The following is a 23,271-nucleotide window of genomic DNA, read 5'->3' as shown; positions in this document are numbered from 1 at the left end:
ATTTGGGAGCCTGAGGCAGGAGAATCACTTAAACCTGGGAGGCAGAGGTTGCACAGAGCTGAGATCACGCCACTGCACTCTGGCCTGGGCGACAGAGCGAGACTCTGTCTCAAAAAAAAAAAAAAAAGGAACTTCTAATCTTTTAGAGGTATATAGTGAAATATTTATAGACAATAAAATATGAAATAATATAATATCTGGGATCTGCCAAAAAATAATCAGGGTGAGAGGTGGGGAAGTGACTAGGGCTTTACAGGAAACAAGCTTGTCAGTTGGTAACTGTTTTTTAAAACGTTATTATCATTTTTATTGATATATAATAATTGTACATATTTATGAGGTACATGTGATATTTTGATACATGCATACAATATGTAATGGTCAAATTAGAATAATTGGGATATCTATTACTTCAAACATTTATCATTTCTTTGTGTTGGGAACATTTCAAATCCTTTCTTCTAGCTATTTTGAAATATACAATACATTATTGTTAACTCGAATTAGGCTACTGTGCTGACACTAGAACTTATTCCCTCTATCTAACTTGTACCTTTGTGCCCTTTAACCAATCTCACTTCATCTCCCTCCACTTCCCAGCCTCTGGTAACTATCATTCTACACTCCAACTCCATATGTCAACTTTTTCTGTTCCCACATACGAGTGAGAACATGTGATATTTTTCTTTCTGTTCCTGGCTTATTTACTTAACATCAGTTGGCAGTTGTTGAAGCTGGGTGATGGGTATGTGAGTCCTTGGAACACTTCTAATACTCTCTCCATGTTATATATGTTGGAAATTTTCAAAAAGTTAAAAGGGGGATCTAAATCTAACAAATAGAACCATAAAGTATCTAAACTGTTGTTAAATAAATGGTAAAGTCCATAACACGTTAGAATTCTTTCATTTTTCAAGATATCTACAAGAGAGCAGTGCCTTGATTCACAAGCCGTTTGAGGTATCATTGAAAGTAGGATGCAGAACTCAGAGCTGCTTGCCTTTTGCTACATTTCCCCTGTAATGCATTCCCCACTCTCCTTCCATCAAAACAGGCACTTACCTCTGACAAGCTGGGATCTATTTCAAAGATGCATGCTGAATCCACTGCCCTCAAATGGCAGAGAGAGGATGCAAACACAGCCGGGCAATGCCAGCCATTTCGCAGCCTTCCTACTGTGTTTGAGCTCAGAAACAGCGTTATCTCCATTTCTTGACCACATACCTCACAGCCTGCAGCTGTGCAGGGGGGCTGTAAAGAACTGTCAAGCCAATGCTTCACAGTGACCATATCACTCACTGACCCCTTTCCACTCCTCCTCACATCAGTCTTTGAAACTGCCCCTAACACACTGGGTCAACTGGGTGACCTGTCAAGCTCTGTTTTTAAGTGTTTCCTTTTCTTAAAAGTTCGAACTAACCAACTTCAAGTATTTAGAAACTTCCCAAGTCTATTGGATTGTAGCAAAAACCTGTTGGTAGACAGAAATGAAGTTCTTGAAAGGGTTTAATAACATCCAATTCCACTTGGGATACAGCCAACACTTACAACACCCATAGATTCACTGTGCCTAATACCGAAATGTTATCTCACTCCAGCTGCAACCTCCAAGTCCAATAAACCTTCTTTAACTACAAATGTTCTTAATTTGAGTGACACAGGTTCAACCTGAAAAACTTAAAAGGTCAGGTTGTTTTTTTTCTAGAAAAATCTTCACTAAATCTTCTTTGCTTAAATCAACATTTCATAAAATAAAGCAGCTACTGCAATTCCTCCACGACTTGGACAAGATAACTAGCTATATTTCATCCACCAGCTTTCAGACCCACGGTTTTGTGAAATAAACCTGTTTTTCTGAAGGGAAAAAAAAAAAAAAAAAAGAACAAAACCGGCCGGGCACAGTGGCTCACGCCTGTAATCCCAGCACTATGGGAGGCCGCGGAGGGCGCATCGCCTGAGGTCAGAAGTTCGAGACCAGCCTGACCAACATGGAGAAACCCCGTCTCTACTAAAAATACAAAATTAGCCGGACATGGTGGCGCATGCCTGTAATCCCAGCTACTCGGGAGGCTGAGGCAGGAGAATCGCTTGAACCCGAGAGGCGGATTGAGGTGAGCCGAGATCGCGCCATTGCACTCCAGCCTGGGCAACAAGAGCGTAACTCCGTCTCAAAAAAAAAAAAAAAAGCAAAAACGGAAGCCTCACCTAATCTGCCCATAAAACAAGACTAGCGAAAACGATGACTATGCACAAGAGTAAGCACCACTGTTTTTCGGCACCCCCTTTTCCATCGGGTGCACGCAGACACGCGGACACACAAGCCTCTCCCCTACCCCCGCGCCCCGCCTGCGTGGGGAATCTGCCACACGGTATGAACTGTGCTCTCAGCGGAGAAATACTCTGTTCGGCCCAGCAATTTATGTGTGTTTTGTTTGTTTTAAGTGGGAAGGAAAGGAAGAGCGTGGGGCGTGAAAATGGGAGATCAGTTTTAACTCAGACTTAATTCAATGGCTCTCGTTTCCTCCCATCTTCCTCTGCATCAAAATGCAGGTAGATCGGTGAAATTTCAAGTTTCTTGGGCCGTTAAATACCTCAATTTAAACGATGGAGGCTGGGAACTGGGGATATGAGGAGGAAACCTAGGGTTGGAAGGACAGGCAGGGTTAAGGAGGTCCAGGAGCTCCGCAGGGCTGAGCGAAGCATGCGAGGATGCCGCGCCCGGGCAGCGGTTGCATCTCGGGTTCTCGCCCTGCCCGCTGCCTCGGGTTTTTGCCAGTGACTGCGCTGTCTTGGCTGCCCACCCACACCTCGGGTTGGTCCCGACTTCAAGCTAGGCCATTCACTTCCGGTGACAAATCCCTCCCACCACCCCTAGAAATAATGTACCGCTTCTCCCACCGCTTTCCTAAAACCGACCGCCCCAGAGAGCCACGGAGCCCGGGGCTAGGGTCTCACCCCGGCGCGGCCGGCGACGCCCAGCTGCGGAGGGAGTGGCCGGGACGGAGCTCGGGGAGGACAGGGAAGAAAGAGGAAGGGGGTGTGGATCTCACCTTCCCCCGCCCCCACCCCTCCGACTGCAGCAATTGGCCAAAAAAATAGTAATCCTTTTCTAGACTCCCCCAGGGCCCCTCGAACCCGGTTGCAGTGAGGAACCCAGTCTCTCCCATCGCAGTGCCCCTTGCCTTCTCCCGCCCCAGTAACTGCCTGCGGGGATCCAGGAGCCCCCAGGCCGCGCCGAACTGCAGTGGATAGGGGGGAGGGGGGCGGTTAGGATGAGGGCTACGGGGCGGCAGAAATGGGTTGGGGGAAGGGGTGGTGGAAGGGAAAAGAAAAAACCGGAGGCATGCAAGCGGCTCCCTAGCCAGCTGTTCCAGCTGCTGCTTCCTCCGGCGCGGGCCGGGCGGTGCAATATTCCCCCCCCTCCATCTTTCTCACCACTACCTGTCCCCCCAACCCACCACACGCACTCATCCCTCCCACCCACACCCCTAGTAGCGGATCTCCGGCCTGTAGGGGGGTAGTAGGGAGGAGCTGGGGGGAGGGGGAGGCCTGCGAGTTTCTAACCTTGTTCTTATAAACAAACCCACATGTGCAGCTGCCGCTGCTGCAACTCACCCCACAATCCCGGATATAAGTCCTGCCCCTTTAAGAGGAAAAAAAGATTCCCCCGCCTGCCTCCCAGCCCACCCCACCCCACCCCACCCATCCACAAGAACCTTTGTCTTCCCACCCCATAGTCAGTCGGCCCCGCCCCGTCTCCCGCCCCCTCCGACGCAGAGGAACCAATAGGCGAAGAAAATAAGGCCGGGGGTCTGACATCATCGTGTTAGGCCAATCACCGGACGCGTTGGTGGGAGGCCTCACGGAGAGCGCGCCCGGAGGAGGGAAGACAAGAGAGAGGAAGCTTGAAGTCAATATGGAGTCCGTTAGTTGCTCCGCCGCTGCTGTGAGGACCGGGGACATGGAGTCCCAGCGGGACCTCAGCCTGGTGCCTGAACGGCTTCAGAGACGCGAACAAGAGCGGCAGCTGGAAGTGGAAAGGCGGAAACAAAAGCGGCAGAACCAGGAGGTAGAGAAGGAGAACAGCCGCTTTTTCGCCGCCACCTTTGCTCGGGAGCGAGCGGCCGTGGAAGAGCTTCTGGAGCGCGCGGAGTCGGTCGAGCGGCTGGAGGAGGCGGCCTCTCGGCTCCAGGGCCTGCAGAAACTTATCAACGACTCAGTTTTTTTCCTAGCCGCTTACGACCTGCGGCAGGGACAAGAGGTACTGGCGCGGCTGCAGGCGGCCCTGGCCGAGCGGCGCCGGGAGCTGCAGCCCAAGAAGCGTTTCGCTTTCAAGACCCGGAGAAAGGATGCTGCTTCGTCTACCAAAGTAGTTGCGGCTCCTGGCATCCCCCCGGCAGTTGAAAGCATACAGGACTCCCCGCTGCCCAAGAAGGCAGAAGGAGACCTCGGCTCCAGCTGGGTCTGCGGTTTCTCCAGCCTGGAGTCCCAAGTCTTGGAGAAGAGAGCCAGCGAGTTGCACCAGCGCGACGTCCTTTTGACCGAACTGAGCAACTGCACAGTCAGACTGTATGGAAATCCCAACACCCTGCGGCTAACCAAGGCCCACAGCTGCAAGCTGCTCTGCGGTCCGGTGTCCACCTCCGTTTTCCTGGAGGACTGCAGTGACTGCGTGCTGGCAGTGGCCTGCCAACAGCTCCGCATACACAGTACGAAAGACACCCGCATCTTCCTGCAGGTGACCAGCAGGGCCATCGTGGAGGACTGCAGTGGGATCCAGTTCGCCCCTTACACCTGGAGCTACCCGGAGATCGACAAGGACTTCGAGAGCTCTGGTTTAGATAGGAGCAAAAATAACTGGAACGATGTTGATGATTTTAACTGGCTGGCCCGGGATATGGTCTCCCCGAACTGGAGTATTCTTCCTGAAGAGGAGCGAAATATCCAGTGGGACTAAGCAGTTGTCACTCTGTTCTTCATTCCTACCAAATACTTTCCACGTTGGACTTTCCCCCTTATTGGGTCTCGAAGTTTACTTATTGTCACACTGTATGTTTTAAGCATTTTAAGGCTTGATATTGTAATGGGCTCCTACTTGTAATTTCCATTAAATTCGTAACAGGTATAATACTAAAACATTTTTGCTATTTTGGTCATGCCTTTGAGATGGAGTCTTACTCTGTCACCCGGGCTGGAGTGCAGTGGCGTGATCTAGGCTCACTGCAACCTCCGCCTCCTGGGTTCAAGTGATTCTCATACGTCAGCCTCCCGAGCAGCTGGGATTACAGGCGCACGCCACCATGCTAATTTTTGTATTTTTAGTAGAGACAGGGTTTCGCCATGTTGTCCAGGCTGCTCTCGAACTCCTGACCTCAGGTGATCCACCCGCCTCGGCTTCCCAAAGTGCTGGCATTACAGGCGTCAGCCACCATGCCAGAGCTTTATTTTTACCACAACAGTTGCAGCAATAAGGGGGAAGGAAGGTGATTATGTTGCTTTGTAATGGTTTGTGATATTTGAAACATCACAGTGCATAATAAAGTAGGTCTTCAATAAATACATGGGTTTGTTGTGTTTTTTTTTTTTTTTTTAAAGAGATGGGCTCTCCTTATGTTGTCCAGGCTGGTCTCGAACTCCTGACCTCAAGCAATTCTCCTGCCTCGGCCTCCCAAAACACTCGGACTATAGACAGGAACCAACGGTGTCAGGGTATAGATACATGTTTAATAAATTACAGGGCTGAGCCCGGGGGCTCACGCCTGCAACCCCAGCACTTTGGGAGGCTGAGGTGGGCGGATCACTTGAGGTCAAGAGTTGGAGACCAGGTGCCAGGTGAAACCCCGTCTGTACTGAAAACACAAAAATTAGCTGGGCATGATAGTTCACATCCGTAGTCCCAGCTACTCAGGAGAACTGCTTGAACCTGGGAGGCAGAGGTTGCAGTGAGCCGAGATCACGCCACTGCACTCCAGCCTGGGTGTCAGCGAGACTCTGTCTCAAAAACAAACAAAAAACCATAGGTAATTCCTTTGTCCCTAGCCATTCAGTTCCTTTGGAGAGCCATCACTCTTCACCTGTGTCTTTTTTTTTTTTTTTTTTTTTTTTTGAGACGGAGTTTTGCTCTTGTTGCCCAGGCTGGAGTGCAATGGTGTGATCTCAGCTCACTGCAACCTCAGCCTCCCTGGTTCAAGTGATTCTCCTGCCTCAACCTCTCGAGCAGCTGGGATTACAGGTGCCCGACACCATGCCCGGCTAATTTTTTGTATTTTTAGTAGAGACAGGATTTCACCATGTTGGCATGGCTGGTCTTGAACTCCTGACCTTGGCTGATCCACTTGCCTCAGCCTTCCAAAGTCCTGGGATTACAGGCGTGAGCCACTGTGCCCAGTCCTTTTTTTCCCTTTGTTTCTTTGAGACAGGGTCTGGGTCAAGGACCTTCTGGGCTCAAGAGATCCTCCAACCTCAGCCTCCCAAGTAGCTGGGACTACAGGTGCACCCCATCACCCCTGGCTAATTTGTGTATTATTTTTTGTGGAGAGGGCTTCGCCATGTTGCCCAGGCTGATCTTGAACTCCTGAGCTCAAGCAATCTGTCCCCCTCGGTCTTCCAATTGCTGGGTGGTGGTGTGTGTTTGTAATCCCAGCTGCTTGGGATGCTGAGTCATGAGAATCCTTTGAACTTGGCAAGAAGAGGTAGCAGTGAGCCATTATTGTGCCGTTGCATTTCCAGAGCAAGACTGTATCAAAAAAAAGAGAAAGAAAGGGGGTGGTGTCAGGCGCGGTGGCTCATGCCTGTAATCCTAGCACTTTGGGAGGCCGAGGCAGGCAGCTCACCTGAGGTCAGGAGTTCGAGACCAGCCTGGCCAACAGGGTGAAACCTTGTCACTACTAAAAATACAAAAATTAGCCGGGCATGGTGGCACACGCTTGTAATCTCAGCTACTTGGGAGGCTGAGGCAGGAGACTATCTTGAGCCCGGGAGGCGGAGGTTACAGTGTGCTGAGATTGTGCCACTGCACTCCAGCCTGGGCAACAAGAACAAAACTCCATCTCAAAAAAAAAAAAAAAAGGAAATTTTTGGGTCTTTGCCAGTTTGATGGTTACAAAATGTTACCTTCCTCTACTAGCAATGGTAATCATCTCCTAACTCGTCTCCCCGTCTCCAATTTCTAAACTGTTCTGCATACAGCTACTAAATTAGTTTTCTTAAGGGCTTTGTCACTCCTGATCTAAAACCTTCTGAGATTCTTATTATCTGATAGACTTCCTGACCTGGAAGACAGGCCCCTCCACCATCTGTTTCAGCCTACTGTTCTTACATGATGTTTTACTGTTTCATCACACACTTCTCATGCACCAGCTAGTCTGAACTAATACCCATTAATCAAACACACTGTATGAGTCAGGGCTCTGGCAGGAAACAGATGGCATGCTCAAAATGGATACTTTGAGAAGAGCTTAATACAGGAGCTATTTACAAAGCTGTGGGCAGGGTATAGGAAAAGCAATTAGAGATGGTACAATCTCTGTTACCATCCTTAGGGCTGAAGGGACAAAAATGTTACCTGAATGCAGAGAGAGAGTTATCGAGCAACCTGACAGGAGTTTCATTCCTCAGTGGAGGGATGCTGCCAATCCATGGTGACCTGGCAGGGAGAGAGCCATGGGAATTAAACAATGTCATTCTCTTTTATTGGTGCCTCCCGTTGGTGGAGCCCAACTGGAAATTTCAGGGCAAAGAAGTCTGCTGCCGCAGTCCATATGAGTCAGCTCCCAGGGTGTAGAACAGGGTGGAGAAAAATGAAGAATGGATCTGGAGGAGGAAATAGAAGATACTAAGGGCAGGCCAGTGCTGTGGCTAACGCCTATAATCCTAGCACTTCGGGATTGCCTTGGGATTTGCCTTGGGAGGCCAAGGCGGGTGGATCACCTGAAGTCGGGAGTTTGAGACCAGCCTGGCCAACATGGTGAAATCCCATTTCTACTAAAAATACAAAAATTAGCTGGGCATGGTGGCAGGCGCCTGTAATCCCAGCTACTCGGGAGGCTGAGGCAAGAGAATCGCTTGAACCTAGGAGGCGGAGGGTTTGGTGAATCAAGACCGTACCACTGTGCTCCAGCCTGAGTGCCAGAGCAAAACTCCATCTCAAAAAAAAAATATTCAGTGCAAATAGTTTTTGCTGTATTTCCTGGCCTTTTCTCGAGCAGTGCCCACAAAGATTGGGTCCCCATGCACTTGCCAAAATTTCATACAAGACAAATGTCACTTCCTCGGGGAAATCTGGGATTTTCCTTAGTCTCTTTGAAAATGAGGCATGGGCGGGGCTTGGTAATTCATGCCTGTAATCTCAGCATTTCGGGAGGCCTCGGCGGGAAGATCGCTTGAGCTTAGGAGTTCAAGACCAGCCTGGGTAACATAGCAAGACTCTGTCTCTACAAAAAATACAAAAATTAGCTAGGCATGGTGGCACACGCCTGTGGTCCCAGCTACTCAGGAGGCTGAGGCGGATGATTGCTTGAACCTAGAGGTCAAGGCTACAGTGAACTGTGATTGTGCCACTGCACTCCAGCTTGGGTGACAGAGTGAGACCTTGTCTCAAAAAAAAAAAAAAAAAAAAAAATGAAGAGGCCAGTAGCGGTGGCTTATGCCTGTAATCTCAACACTTTGGGTGGCTGAGGTGGGCAGATCACTTGAAGTCAGGAGTTCGAGACCAGCCTGGCCGACATGGTGAAACCCCGTGTCTACTAAAAATAGAAAAATTAGCTGGGCATGGTGGTGTGCACCTGTTATCCCAGCTACTCTGGAGGCTGAGGCCTGAGAATCACTTGAACCCAGGAGGTAGAGATTGCAGTAAGCCTAGATGGCGCCACTGCACTCCAGCCTGGGTGGCAAAGCAAGACACTATCTCACAAAAAAAAAAAAAAGGAAAAAGTTTAAAGAGAGACCAAGGAACGACTACTATGGGAAAGTACAGGGGAAACTTCTGGCCAATCAAGAAGTACTAAAGACTTACATAAAAGTTAGCTGTAATCTTTGAGGAGGGGAAATGAAGGAGGGAGGAGTAACTGCTTTTTCCCCAGCTTTGGTTATTGAAATTCTCCCGGGAGGGCCATTCACGCACATCTCATCAGAGATGTTAATTTCCAAGAAAGATGATTAGAACGTTGGATGACTTTTAAGGTCCTTGAGCAGAGGAATGCTTATGGACATTACCAAGAACATTCCATAGAAGTTGCAGTTTAATAAACCTTAGCAAATCCAGTTCATGCACAAATTTTCCCCAAGGAGCATTGACAGTTTAGCTTTTTTGTTGTTGTTGTTTATTACAACAGGGTCTCACTCTGTTGTCCAGGCTGGAGTGCAGTGGTGCAATTATGGCTCACTACAGCCTTGACCTCCCAGGCTCAAGCAATTTTCCTACCTTAGCCTCCTAAGTAGCCACCACACTCGGCTAATTTTTTTTGGAGAGATGGGGTGTCACTATGTTGCCCAGGCTGGTCTTGAACTCCTAGGCTCAAGGGATCCTCCCACCTCGGCCTCCCAAAGTGTTGAAGTTACAAGTGAGAACAAGCCAATTTAACTTTTTGACTAGGTACATGTTTAGTTTATGTTTGTTATTTATTTGTATTTTATTTTATTTTAATTTCTCTCTTTTTTTTTTTTTTTGTTTTTTTTGAGACAGAGTCTCGCTCTGTCGCCCAGATTGGAGTGCACTGGTATGATCTCGGCTCACCGCAAGCTCCGCCTCCCAGGTTCACACCATTCTCCTGCCTCAGCCTCCCGAGTAGCTGGGACTACAGGTGCCCACCACCACGCCCGGCTAATTTTTTGTATTTTTAGTAGAGATGGGGTTTCACCACGTTAGCCAGGGTGGTCTCGATCTCCTGACCTCGTGATCTGCCTGCCTCAGCCTCCCAAAGTGCTGGGATTACAGGGTGAGCCACCGAGCCTGGCCCATGCCCAGCTAATTTTTGTGTTTTTAGTAGAGACGGAGTTTCACCATGTTGTCTGGGCTCGTCTCGAACTCCTGACCTCAGGTGATCCACCCACCTCTGCCTCCCAAAGTGCTGGGATTACGGGCATGAGTCACCACGCCTGGCTGATTTTAGTTTCTCTTAATCTTCAATTTTGGTATGGTTATGGCATGAAGTGTGTTTCCTGCCATGGAAACCCAAACTATAACATTGCATCTCTGGAAACTATGGGCTAGACTTGACTTGGGTTCAATTGTGACTGACGTTAAAGAACCAACTGACTTCTTCAGTCCAGTAACAGCTGTAAGACTGGGATATTGGGGCTGGGCACAGTGGCTCACGCCTGTAATCTCAGCATTTTGGGAGGCTGAGGTGGGAGGATCACCTGAGGTCAGGAGTTCAAGACCAGCCTGGCCAACATTACAAAACCCTGTCTGTACTAAAAAATTAGCTGGGTATGGTGGCGGACACCTGTAATCCCAGCTACTCGGGAGGCTGAGGCAGGAGAATCACTTGAACCTGGGAGGTGGAGGTTTCAGTGAGCCGAGATTGCGCCATTGCAATCCAGCCTGGACAACAAGAGCCAAACTCTGTCTCAAAAAAAAAAAAAAAAAGAAAAAAAAGGAAAAGAAGAAAAGAAAAAAGAAAAAGCTAAGGTGTTCAGATTAATGGTGACCTCTTGAGTGGGAGGGAGAGTGCATTAGTCAGCTCTGGCTGCTATGACAGAATTCCATAGACTGGGCAGCTTGAGCAACAGACATTTATTTTCTCACAGTTCTGGAGACTAAAGTCCAAGATGAAGGTGCCAGCAGGGTTGTTTTCTGGTAAGGCCTCTCTCCCTGGCTTGCAGATGGGTCTTCTCACTGTGTCCTCACACGGCCTTTCCTCAGTACTGGCTTGGGGAAAGCTCTGGTCTCTTCCTTTCCTTTTATTTTTATTCTTATTTTGAGACAGGGTCTTGCTCTGTCACTCAGGCTGGAGTGCAGTGGCAAAGTCTCAGCTAACTGCAACCTCCATCTCCCAGACTCAAGCGATCCTCCCATCTCAGCTTCCCAAGTAGCTGGGACTACAGGTGTTCGCCACCATGCCTGTCTAATTTTTTATTTTTTGTAGAGATAGGGTTTTGCCATGTTGCCCAGGAAGGTCTCAAACTCCTGAACTCAAGTAATTCCCCCGACCTTGGCCTCCCCAAGTGCTGGGATTACAGGTGTGAGCCACTGCACCTGGCCCCTTTTCTCTCTTTTCTTTTCTTCTCTTTTCTTTTTTCTTTTATTTCTTTCTTTCTTTCCTTCTTTCTTTCCTTTCTTTCTCCTTTCTTCCCTCCTTCCTTCCTTCCCTCCCTCTTTCTTTCTTTCCTTCTTTCTTTCTCCTTTCTTCCGTCCTTCCTTCCTTCCCTCCTTCTTTCTTTCTTTCTCTCTGTCTCTCTCTTTCTATTTCTCTTCTTTCTTTTTTTTTTTTTTTTGAGATGGAGTCTTGCTTTGTCAGCCCAGGCTGGAGTGCTGTGGCGCAATCTCAGCTCACTGCAACTTCCACCTCCTGGGTTCAAGCAATTCTCCTGTCTCAGCCTCCTGAGTAGCCGAGACTACAGGTGTGCACCACCATGCCCAGCTAGTTTTTTTGTATCTATAGTAGAGACAGGGTTTCACCATGTTGGCCAGGCTGGTCTCGAACTCCTGACCTCAGGTGATCTGCCCGCCTTGGCCTCCCAAAGTGCTGGGATTACAGGCGTGAGCCATCGTGCCCAGCCCCTCTCTTTCCTTCCTTTCTTTCTTTTTCTTTCTTTCTTCTTTCTTTCTTTCTTTCTTTCTTTCTTTCTTTCTTTCTTTCTTTCTTTCTTTTTGTTTCTTTCTTTTTCTTTCTTTCTTTCTTCTTTCTTTCTTTCTTTCTTTCTTTCTTTCTTTCTTTCTTTCTTTCTTCTTTCTTTCTTTCTTTCTCTTTCCTTCCTTCCTTCCTTCCTTCCTTCCTTCCTTCCTTCCTTCCTTCCCTCCCTCCCTCCCTCTCTCTCTTGCTTTCTTGCTTTTCTTTCTTTCTTTTTTTGTTGTGAGACAGTGTCTTGCTCTGTCACCCCAGGCTGGAGTGCAGAGGCATAATCTCGGCTCATTGCAACCTCCGCCTCCCGGGTTCAAGCAATTCTCCTGTCTCAGCCTCCCGAGCAGCTGGGACTACGGGCATGCGGCACCATGCCCGGCTAATTTTTTTGTATTTTTAGTAGAGACAGGGTTTCACCATATCGGTCAGGCTGGCCTCGAACTCCTGACCTCAGGTGATTTGCCCGCCTCCCTCTCCCAAAGTGCTGGGGTTACAGGTGTGAGCCATCCCACCCAGCCTCTCTTACTCTCTCTTTCTTTTCCTTCCTTCCTTCCTTCCTTCCTTCCTTCCTTCCTTCCTTCCCTCTTTCTCTCTCTCTCTCTCTTTCTTCTCTCTCTCTCTTTCTTCTCTCTCTCTCTCTCTTTTTTTCCAGGTTGGGGTGCAGTGGCATGATCTTGCCTCACTGCAACCTCCACCTCCCGGATTCAAGCAATTCTTGTGCTTCAGCCTCCTGAGTAGCTGGGATTACAGGCGCCTGCCACCACACTAATTTTTGTAATTTTTGTAGAGACGAGGTTTCAACATGTTGGCCAGGCTGGTCTCGAACTCCTGACCTCATGCGATCCTCCCACATCGGCCTCCCAAAGTGCTGGGATTACAGGAGTGGGCCACCACACCTGGCCAAGAAAAACGGTATAATTTTGTTATTATAATAGCATTAATGGTTATTTCTTTTTTTTCCCCCAAATCCGAGAACTTTATTGGACAGAGCTCCGTGCAGGGCCAAGGGCCCAGTGGCGAGGGCAGCTCCATCCAGGAAGTCTCAGCAACAGGAACCCACAAGGCCACACTCTAGCTAAGGTTATAGATAGCTGGGAGACCAGGGCCTCTCCGAAGACGCGGGAACAGGCCAGATCTTTATAAATAAACATCCAGTGAAGAGAAATGACAACTCTAAGTCATCCGCATACACAGAGCACTCTAGGGGGTGGGGCGCCGGGGGCCTGGAGGGGCGATGAGTGGACCCAGATGTCCACGGCACGGGGCGGCGGGGGCGGGGGCGGGGGCAAGGCCAGGGCAACAGACAACGGGCACTAGGACGCTGCGCATGTACCAGATCAACTACTGGGGGCCGCGGCTCGGTGCGTGTGTCAGGCTCTTCGTTCTGGAATGAGGAGGGGTGGTTTTTACATCATATTCTGTGGCTGGTGGGCTCGGAGAGGGGCTACTCTGTGGAGAGGATGAGGGCGACGACCGGACCGTAGAGGCCGAGCACCTCGGGGAAGATGAGGATCAGGATCATGGCCATGAATAGTCGCGGCTGCTGGGCCGTGGCTCGCACACCGGCGTCCGCCGCGATGTCGATGGCCAAGCCGGCTGCCAGGCCGCTCAGGCCCACGCTCCGGCCGGCGCCTAGCTGGAGGCAGCTCCTGTAGAGGCTGATGTCGTCATTCGGGGAGTTGGCGATGAGGACTGTCACCACCAGGCCATAGATGGCGATGATGCCAGCCATGACCGCTGGGGAGATGGACTTTATGATCAGCTCTGGCCGCATGACAGACATAGCCGCGATGCCGGCACCGCTCTTGACCGTGCCGTAGGCAGCGCGAGGCGAGCTGAAGACCATGGCGGCCGAGGCGCCCATGACGGCGAAAAACGAAGCATACCCGGGGAGGGAGGGGGGGGCGTTCTTGGACTCGGACATTGTCTGCGGGTGGGGTGGGGGCGAGCTCTGCGGGCCGAGGCCGAGGCGGAGGCGGAGGCGGAGGCCGGGGCCAGGCGGGGCCGGACGCGAAGGCGAGCACGTGGGCGGCGGCGAAGGCGATCAGCATTAATGGTATTTCTAAAGAAGAAAAGTGAACCATGCTTAGTTCCGCTAACCTCTTCTATTATCTGTATAATAGATGCCTCTCATCTAGACTCACATCCAATGGTCCGGAAGCAAGAAGGAGCCCTCCCTTCTCTGACAGATTAATTACTGCTTCCTTTGCAGTCCACTTTTCTCTGCTTGTTCATCGCCATATCTTGCCCTGATTCGTACTTGAAAGGTTTGGCCAGGGACATTTCTGATGTGTCTGTTCTTTTTCTCTTACTTTTCTGGGTAATTTAACGTGCTGGGGATGCGAGCACGTTAAATTTCCATCCATTGAAGCCATTCTATTTCGGGCCACCAGGGGGCATCCACAGACTTGCTATGGGCTCAGCACCGCCCTCCTCGTCGTATTTACAACCTCAAGGTCATTTGAGGAGAAAGAGGTGCCTGACTAATCGGGTTATCCTTGTAGGGCTATTTTTAAATTTTTGTTTCTGGTTTCTACATTAAATCTTTCTTCCTCTTCTTCCCTCTGATTTTCTCTTGTCTGCACGTGTGCTTCTAAGAGGCTGTCTGTGATAGCGTCACAGTCATCTACATCCTATTTTCTGCAGGATAATAGTCTTCCAATTTTTATTTTTATTTTTTGTAGGAGGTATGAGTCCTCTGGTTGTCTAAACATCCTCTTTTGGAAAAAGCAAAACAAAACGAAACAACTTAAAAATGGCAGCAATTCTTTTCAATGTCCTTGATGATAAAGAGTTGAAATCCTTTGATAATCCAAAGCTATTAGAAGCCAACACTGGCTGTTAGAAGAGTGATCACTTTGGGTAATATTGTTTTGACCCAAAATGCTGTGTGACAATAGTATAACAAGAATGTTTCCCCATATGGCTCAGGACCTGGCTTTGGAAGTCACTCCCAATTGGAGTCCAGACTTGAGCTGAGCAATGGAATAAGTGCTTTGTTTTCCAAGGTGACTGTTGGATGGGAAAACTCATGTCTCGTTGCTTAGTTCTCACACCTCCTCTGCCTGTGGAGAATATTCCTCTGATTTACATAGTGATTTGGAGACCTTGAAGAGGCGTGTGTGGGTAGTGAGTCTAGTGTAGGGGAATCAATGCACACAAGGGAAGAAAGGAGATTCTGGATTCGAGCTTTGACCCACTTGCCACCAAGAGCTCACAGCCCTCATATGCTAATCATGAAACTCTTTTTGGTATTAGGTGGACAGGAATTTGATAACAAGATTGGTTTGTTCTCTCTCTCTCTCTTTTTTTTTTTTTGAGATGGAGTCTTTCTCTGTCTCCCAGGCTGGAGTACAGTGGTGTGATCTCAGCTCACTGCAACCTCTGCCTCCTGGGTGCAAGCGGTTCTCATGCCTCAGCCAGCCTCTGGGAGTATAGCTGGGGTTACAGGTGCCTGCTGCTGTGCCCAGCTATTTTTTTTTTTTTTTTTTTTTGTATTTTTAGTAGAGATGGGGTTTCACCATGTTGGCCAGGCTTGTCTTGAACTCCTGACCTCAAGTGGTCCACTTGCCTTGGCCTCCCAAAGTGCTGGAATTACAGGCATGAACCACCACACATGGCCTTGGTTTGTTCTTAAAAGCCCTTGTACTTATGCACAGGCTGTTCTGAGAAGTGAGATTATTGGATCTTTGGGAATTTTAATGCATTTTAAATTTTAGGGTGGATGAGTGGCTCACACCTGTAATCTCAGCAATTTGAGAGGTTGAGGCAGAAGGATTGCTTGAGCCCAGGAGTCTGAGACTAACCTGCGCAACACAGCAAGACTCCACTGCTAAAAATTCTTTTTTGAAAATTGTAATAGGTATAGCTAAATTGCCCTTCCAAAGGGCTGTAAAACTTTACACTCTAAAGAAAACAAACAACATTATTAAAAAGTGAGCATGCTGGGCATTGTGGCAGGTACCTGTAATCCCAGCTACTCAGGAGGCTGAGGTGGGAGGATTGCTTGAGAATAGTAGTTGGAGACCAGCCTGGACAACACAGGTAGATCCTGACTCAAAAAAAAATAAAAGCAGGCAAAAGTGCTGAACAGACACTTCACCAAAGAAGATATGCAGATGGCAAATAAGCACATGACACATGAAAAGATCAAATGTCATTAGGGCACTGCAAATTCAAACAAGATGAGGCTACACACCTATTACACTGGTTAAAATCCGAAACACTGACAATATCAAATGTTAGCAAGACATGGAGTAAAAATTGCTGGTAGGAATGCAAAATTGTACAGCCACTTTGCAAGACAGTTTGGCAGTTTCCTACAAAGTTAAACATAGTCTTACTATATAATCTAGCCATTGTGCTCCTAGATATTTACCCAGATGAATGGAAAATTTTTCACCAAAAACCTGCACATGGATGTTTATAGCAGTTTTGTTCATAATTGTCAAAAACTGGAAGCAACCAGGATATTCTCTGATAGGTGAAGGGATAAACCGTGGTACATCCATGTGATGAAACATTATTCATTATTCAGTGATAAGAAGAAATGAGCTATTAAGCCATGAAAAGATACAGAGAATCATTAATCACATATATTACTAAGGGAAAGAAGCCAGTCTGAAAAGGCTACATATTGTATGATTCCAACTGTATAATATTCTAGATAAGGCAAAACTATAGAGACAGTGGTTGCCCAGGGCTGAGGAGTGAGGGAAGGAGGAATGAATAGGCGGAACACGGCAGGTTATTAGAGCAGTGAAACTATTCTGTGTGATACAATAATGTTGAATACATGACATTATGCATTTGGCAAAAGTGACAGAATTATATGCACAAAGACTGAACCTTAATGTAAACTATAGACTTTAGTTAATAATAGTGCATCAATATTGGTTCATTAATTATAACAAATGTACCACATTAATGCAAGATATTAATTATAGGAGAAACTGGTTGGGGAGATGGAGAGTAATGGGAACCCCCTGTATTTTCTGTTCAATTTTTTTTTTTTTTTTTTTGAGAAGGAGTCTTGCTCTTTCACCCAGGCTGGAGTGCAGTGGCGCGATCTCGGCTCACTGCAGGCTCCGCCCCCCGGGGTTCACGCCATTCTCCTGCCTCAGCCTCCCGCGTAGCTGGGACTACAGGCGCCCGCCACCTCGCCCGGCTAATTTTTTTTGTATTTTTAATAGAGACGGGGTTTCACCGTGTTAGCCAGGATGGTCTCGATCTGCTGACCTCGTGATCCGCCCGCCTCCGCCTCCCAAAGTGCTGGGATTACAGGCCTGAGCCACCGCGCCCGGCCCTTTCTGTTCAATTTTTGTGTAAACCTAAAACTACTCTAAGAAATAGTCCATTAATTAATAATAATAATAAATTTACAGATTCACCAAGAGTGTACACTTCTACTTCCACTCTCTTTGTTGATGTATGGTGACAGAATTTTGACATATGTTCAATTTGATGGATCTAGTTTGGTCTTTTTTTTTTTTTTTGAGACGTCATTTCACTCTTGTCACCCAGGCTGGAGTGCAATGGTGCAATCTTGGCTCACTGCAACGTCCGCTTCCCGGGTTCAAGTGGTTCTCCTTCCTCAGCCTCACAAGTAACTGGGATTACAGGTACCTGTCACCATGCCCAGACAAATTTTGTACTTTTAGTAGAGACGGGGTTTCACCATGTTGGCCAGGCTGGTCTTGAACGCCTGACCTCAAGTGATCCACCCACCTTGGCCTTCCAAACTGCTGGGATTACAGGCATGAACCACTGTGCCCGGCCAAGTTTGGTATTTATTGTTGTTTGGATTTGCATTTTCCTGCTTATTACTCAAGTTGAGATCTTTTCCAGATTATTGGACTTTTCAAGTTTCCTTATTATGAATTGTCTGTTCCTGGTTTTTGCCTATTTTTCCAGTTGATTGTTGGTCTTTTGATTGTGAATTTTTGTTTATTGTGAATTTGTGGGACTTAAAACATTTTTGCATATTAATTCTTTTTTTTTTTTTTTTTTTTTTTTTTCAGACAGAATCTCACTGTCACCTAGGCTGGAGTGCAATGGGGGGATCTCAGTTCACTGCAACCTCCACCTCCTGGGATCAAGCGATCCACCTGCCTTGGCCTCCCAAAGTACTGGGATTACAGGCATAAGCCACCATGCCTGGCCACTGTATATTACTTTTTAATTTTACAAGTTGCAAATGTTTTCTCATGATCTGTCACTTTCTTTCTTTCCTTCCTTCTTCTCTTCTTTTCTTTGTCTTTTTTTAAATTTGAGACAGGGCCTCACTCTGTCACCCAGGCTGGAGTGCAGTAGCATGATCACGGCTCACTGCAGCCTTGAACTCCCCAGGCTCAGGTGATCTTGCCACCTCAGCCTCCAGAGTAGCTGGGAGAACTACAGGTGCATGCCACCATACCCAGCTAATTTTTTTTTTTTTTTTTTTTTTTTTTTTTTGTGGAGATGGGGTCTTCCTATGTAGCCCAGGCTGGTCTTGAACTCATGGGCTCAAGCAATCCACCCAACTTGGTCTCCCAAAGTGCAGGGATTATAGGCGTGAGCCACTGTGCCTGGCCCTGTCATTTCTTTTTTCAGAGAGGATAACTTATTTGTCCTACAGAAAGTTTTAAATGTTGAAGGAGATTGGCCTGGAAATATGCTTTTGGGGAGCAACATGGTCTGAGCCAGACCTCCAGATACAGCCCATTCTTCTGGCCAGTCTTGCCCTTTGCTCCTGATTCTCCAAGCTGTACCCAGAGCTCTCTGGTCCAGCATGTACCTAGAGGCTGCTTTTGACCATGTTTTGAGAGTGGCATGGCTTTATCTAATGGGATGAACCTGGCTAAAGAGATTAGCAAAACGTCTTGTGGATCCCACTTTTAATCTGCAGCGTTCAGGCTGCCCCTTCTTGGCTGGGAAGGGCGCTGAAGAAACAACGCCCAGGACCAGGACTATCCTGTGCTCAAGCTGTGATTCCGAGACCCCTGCCACCACTGCTGCATTCACGGGGATCACAGGCTAGTGGGGCTCGACATGGGCAGCCCCCAGGGCAGCTTCCTACAGCTTGGGCCATCTGCACTTTTCCCAAGGCCCTAAGTCTCCGCCTCTGGGCTCTTTAAGGTTTGGGGTGGGAGCTGTGCTGTGGGAAGCAGCCCGGACTACACTTGGCCAGCATGGCGCTACTGAAAGTCAAGTTTGACCAGAAGAAGCGGGTCAAGTTGGCCCAAGGGCTCTGGCTCATGAACTGGTTCTCCGTGTTGGCTGGCATCATCATCTTCAGCCTAGGACTGTTCCTGAAGATTGAACTCCGGAAGAGGAGTGATGTGATGAATAATTCTGAGAGCCATTTTGTGCCCAACTCATTGATAGGGATGGGGGTGCTATCCTGTGTCTTCAACTCTCTGGCTGGGAAGATCTGCTACGACGCCCTGGACCCGGCCAAGTATGCCAGATGGAAGCCCTGGCTGAAGCCGTACCTGGCTATCTGTGTCCTCTTCAACATCATCCTCTTCCTTGTGGCTCTCTGCTGCTTTCTGCTGCGGGGCTCGCTGGAGAACACCCTGGGCCAAGGGCTCAAGAACGGCATGAAGTACTACCGGGACACAGACACCCCTGGCAGGTGTTTCATGAAGAAGACCATCGACATGCTGCAGATCGAGTTCAAATGCTGCGGCAACAACGGTTTTCGGGACTGGTTTGAGATTCAGTGGATCAGCAATCGCTACCTGGACTTTTCCTCCAAAGAAGTCAAAGAGTGAGTGGCTTCCAGTCCTGGGGTCAGAGCTATTAATATATTGGGGACACTGAGGCTCAGGCCTCTGACCAGCCCCTCTCCCCGCACCCAGTGCCTTTTCCTCTCCATCGGGTGCACAACTTATTACTGCGTATGTGAGGGTGTATCAGGTTGAACCATATGAAATTGCTAATATCCTACCTCTTTGACCCACAAAAAATGACAGCTTCATAGGGTTCAACGTAACGTTGGCTAAGGTGGGAGGAAGGTGTCAATTTATGTAAGCTGTTTGGATAGGAGCCCCTTGGGATGAAGAGCGAGGCAGCAATGTGCGTCCACTTTATACAGAGGGATGGAGGTCATTCATAGATCACAAATACTGAGGTACTATTTGGCTATTTGTCCCATTCATTCAAAGTAGATGGATTCAGTCCCAGAAGTTTAAATTTCCTAGTTAGTTCCCTTGTTTTCCAGCCTTTCAACCCTGAGCATCCATTCCCAAGATGTTTGTCTGGATATATTGGAAAGAGCATAGGAAGGGGAAGTCACGAGATCTAGGGTGAAGTTTTGGCTCTGTTGTTCAAGGTCTTGTGACCTTGGGCAGGTCACTAGTCACTCTGCACTTTGGCTTGCCCATCTTTTAAATGAGCACTGGAATAGAATAGGTAATTTTGGAAGTCACCTCCTAGCCCTGGCTGGTACCTGGCATGCAGCAGGTACTCATTAAATGCTTGCTAGTGTTTACTTAGCAAGTCATGATAGTGCAACGTGATAAAGCATTTCTAAAGTATTCTTGGCATACGTAAAAGTAAAATGCTGCAATGGGCTGTGGGAAGTGCTGGTGAGAGAGAGACTCTCGACCACTGTGTCGGAGGGAACAGCCTGTGTTCTGGCTCCAGCAGGCTGCTCTTCCCAACACACCCACCAACCTGGGGCTCGAGTGACTTTTCAGGGAAAGGGCAGCCTGCCTTGAGGCAGCCGCTCTCCCTCACCTCTTCGTTCAGTCCGGCTCGACCCTACCTGGCTGAGGTTAGGGGTTCGGTTATTCCTAAGGGTGGTTTTATTCTTCCGAGTGAGGCTGGCAAGTCCAAGGGGACTTGAACTCAGGGCATTGGCACCAGCAGCAGGACATGTCTGAAACCCAAAACAACATTAATGACGCCCAAATGGCTAGCTTATAGCTGCCCTGCAGATGGAAGGGATGTCCAAGTGAAGGTCACTTCTTGGGATTTTATTTTCTTCTGGATGGAGATTACTGCTGCAAATCCCCAGTCAGGAGAGGATTGTAAAGGGCTGTGCCCTTCCCAGGTGACAGGTCTGCAGGGGCAGCACAAGATGCCACGATTTACATAAATCTCCCAAGGAGGGCATGAAGCCAGGGGGACAAGCGGAATGCTGGGGAGTGGGAGAGGCTGACGGTAGAACCAGCCTCTGTGAGCAGATGAGAAGGGGCTTTTCATCTTTTCCTCTATCATTTCCCTTGATTGTCTCCTGCATAGAGTCAGTTCTTGGATAGATGTATTCAAATCTCTCAGTAACTCCAAATCCCCTTTTGTATCAGAGTGAAGGAATTATCTAGGTCACTCCATTCTCAATGGTCAATGGATCCAAAATTTCAGGCAAATATTTAGCTGAATCACAACTCCTTCGATGTCCAATACCAACTTGTTGGTAGGAAATTTTCCTAACTCCACTGACTTGGAAAAATTACTCTATTACATGCACAAAAAATACAGCAGTAATATTAAGAGAAACCAGAATAGGAAAACAAATTCAAGCTAGCTTCTCACCCATAACTTGATTAATGCCTTTAGTTTTTCTACATTTCAGTTTCAGTCTAGTCTTGTTAACATTTACATAGTCATATAGTGTAATGATAGTATAAGGACAATTTAGGGCCGGGTGCGGTAGCTCACGCCTGTAATCCCAGCACTTTGGGAGGCTGAGGCAGGCGGATCACCTGAGGTTGGGAGAGACCAGCCTGACCAACATGGAGAAGCCCCGTCTCTACTAAAAATACAAAATTAGCCAGGCGTGGTGGCGCACGCCTGTAGTCCCAGCTACTCAGGAGGCTGAGGCAGGAGAACGCTTGAACCCGGGAGGCAGAGGTTGCAGTGAGCTGAGATCTCGCCATTGCACTCCAGCCTGGGCAACAAGAGCAAAACTCTGTTTCAAAAAAAAAAAAAAAAAAAAAAAGACAGTTTAGTGTTCCATTTTGTAATCTGATAGTATAACATTTGCATAATGTCCAAAATGATCATGTTTAATGGTTGTATAAGAAGTCCACTGAAGCCAGGTGAGGTGGCTCACGCTTGTAATCCCAAGACTTTGGGAAGCCGAGGTGGGCAGATCACGAGGTCAGGAGTTTGAGACCAGCCTGACCAAAATAGTGAAACCTCATCTCTACTAAAAATACAGAAAATTAGCTGGGTGTGGTGGCATGCCTGTAATCTCAGCTACTCGGGAGGCTGAGGCAGGAGAATTGCTTGAACCAGGGAACCAGGGAACCAGGGAGGGGGAGGTTGCAGTGAGCCAAGATCATGCCACTGCACTCCAGCCCGGGAGACAGTGTGAGACTCGGTCTCAAAGAAGAAAAAAAAAAAAAAAAAGAAGTCCACTGAATGAATGTACATGTTTAGGCAGGCATTCAGATTTTTATTTACCTCTATTATAAATAACACTGGAACGAGCATCTTTGAGCCTTTTGCTTCTCCCTGTCTCTGTCTTTTATTTCCCTTAGGCTAAATTTCCACGAAAAAAATGGACCTTTGGCTTTAACTTTCCACAAAGTTGGTCTTAAGATGCAATTAGGGCTGGGATCAGTGGCGCACGCCTATAATCCCAGCTGTTTGGGAGGCCGAGGTGGGAGGATCACTTGAGCTCAGGAGTTCGAGACCAGCCTGGGCAACATGATGAAACCCTGACTCTTAAAAAAAAAAAAAGCCCAAAACATAAAAAAAGTAGCCAGGAGTGGTGGCTTACACCTGTGGTCCTAGCTACTCAGGAGGCTGAGGCAGGAGGACCATTTGAGCCCAGGAGGCAGAGGTTGTAGTAAGCTGAGATCATGCCACTGCACTTCAGCCTAGGTGACAGAGTAAGACCCTATCTCAGAAGAAAAAAAAAAAAATATATATATATATATATACATATATATATGAATTAGCTCACAAATTTCTTAGAACTGAAATGCTTTTATCCTTTTCAAAACCTCCAGTGACCTCATACTGCAGTGGGCTACCTGTTCTTCCAAGGGTACAGTCTGATAGGGCCACCTTTGCTGAGAGACTTTCCCACAGACTTTTATTTTTATTTAATTAATTAATTAACAATTATTTTGAGACAGGGTCTCACTCTATTGCCTGGGCTGGAGTGCAGTGGCCCAATCTTGGCTCACTGCAACCATCACCACCTGGGTTCAAGCTATTCTCATGCCTCAGCCTCCCAAGCAGCTGAGATTATACGTGTGTGGCACCACACGGGGCTAATTTTTTTTTTTTTTTTGAGACAGGGTCTCATTCTTTTGAGATGGTCTCACTCTCCAGGCTCACTGCAACTCCCACCTCCCAGGCTCAAGTGATTCTCCCACCTCAGCCTCCTGAGTACCTGGGACTACAGACGCGAGCCACCACATCTGGCTAATTTTCTGTATTTTTGGTAGAGACAGGGTTTCGCCATGTTGCCCCCAGGCTGGTCTCAAACTCCTGAGCTCAGATGATCCACCTGCCTTGACCTCCCAAAGTGCTGGGATTACAGGCATGA

At 47.9% G+C, this 23,271-nt stretch overlaps 4 protein-coding genes across 8 annotated transcripts in view; 2 read left to right on the top strand and 2 right to left on the bottom strand.

Moving 5' to 3' along the window:
- BICRAL (BICRA like chromatin remodeling complex associated protein) overlaps positions 1-3,635 on the bottom strand; it is a 120,633-nt gene extending 116,998 nt beyond the window's left edge. Inside the window, exon 1 of one of the 3 annotated variants that reach the window (XM_055263264.2) lies at positions 3,616-3,635. The gene's annotated coding sequence lies outside the window, so the exon portion shown is untranslated. Of the gene's footprint in view, positions 1-1,062; positions 3,061-3,615 lie in introns of those variants that run through there. The other 2 variants (XM_055263260.2, XM_055263265.2) reach the window with 2 other exon arrangements.
- A 162-nt stretch (positions 3,636-3,797) lies between these two features.
- TBCC (tubulin folding cofactor C) lies at positions 3,798-5,557 on the top strand. The gene has a single exon (XM_055263927.2). It carries the CDS (start codon positions 3,917-3,919, stop codon positions 4,955-4,957), a length of 1,041 nt encoding a protein of 346 aa, XP_055119902.2. The 5' UTR covers positions 3,798-3,916; the 3' UTR covers positions 4,958-5,557.
- A 2,207-nt stretch (positions 5,558-7,764) lies between these two features.
- LOC129473491 (V-type proton ATPase 16 kDa proteolipid subunit c-like) lies at positions 7,765-13,715 on the bottom strand. Its single transcript, XM_055264030.2, has 2 exons — positions 13,117-13,715; positions 7,765-7,812 (listed from the first exon to the last, which is right to left on the bottom strand). The coding sequence occupies exon 1, from the start codon at positions 13,705-13,707 to the stop codon at positions 13,228-13,230; it is 480 nt and encodes a 159-aa protein (XP_055120005.1). The 5' UTR covers positions 13,708-13,715; the 3' UTR covers positions 7,765-7,812; positions 13,117-13,227.
- Positions 13,716-13,751: 36 nt separating this feature from the next.
- The window catches only part of PRPH2 (peripherin 2), a 31,369-nt gene continuing 21,849 nt past the window's right edge, over positions 13,752-23,271 (top strand). The window contains exons 1-2 of one of the 3 annotated variants that reach the window (XM_055264123.2): positions 13,752-13,839; positions 17,804-19,533. In XM_055264123.2, the coding sequence (XP_055120098.1) occupies positions 18,953-19,533 (581 nt within the window). In that variant the 5' untranslated portion in view covers positions 13,752-13,839; positions 17,804-18,952. Of the gene's footprint in view, positions 13,840-16,949; positions 19,534-23,271 lie in introns of those variants that run through there. The other 2 variants (XM_063633135.1, XM_063633136.1) reach the window with 2 other exon arrangements.

This window comes from Symphalangus syndactylus, chromosome 23 (assembly GCF_028878055.3).
Source record: "Symphalangus syndactylus isolate Jambi chromosome 23, NHGRI_mSymSyn1-v2.1_pri, whole genome shotgun sequence".
In the NCBI taxonomy this organism is placed as follows: Eukaryota; Metazoa; Chordata; class Mammalia; order Primates; family Hylobatidae; genus Symphalangus; species Symphalangus syndactylus.
The sequence above is the reverse complement of the archived record's forward strand: the minus strand, read 5'-3'. Positions and strand labels throughout refer to the sequence as shown.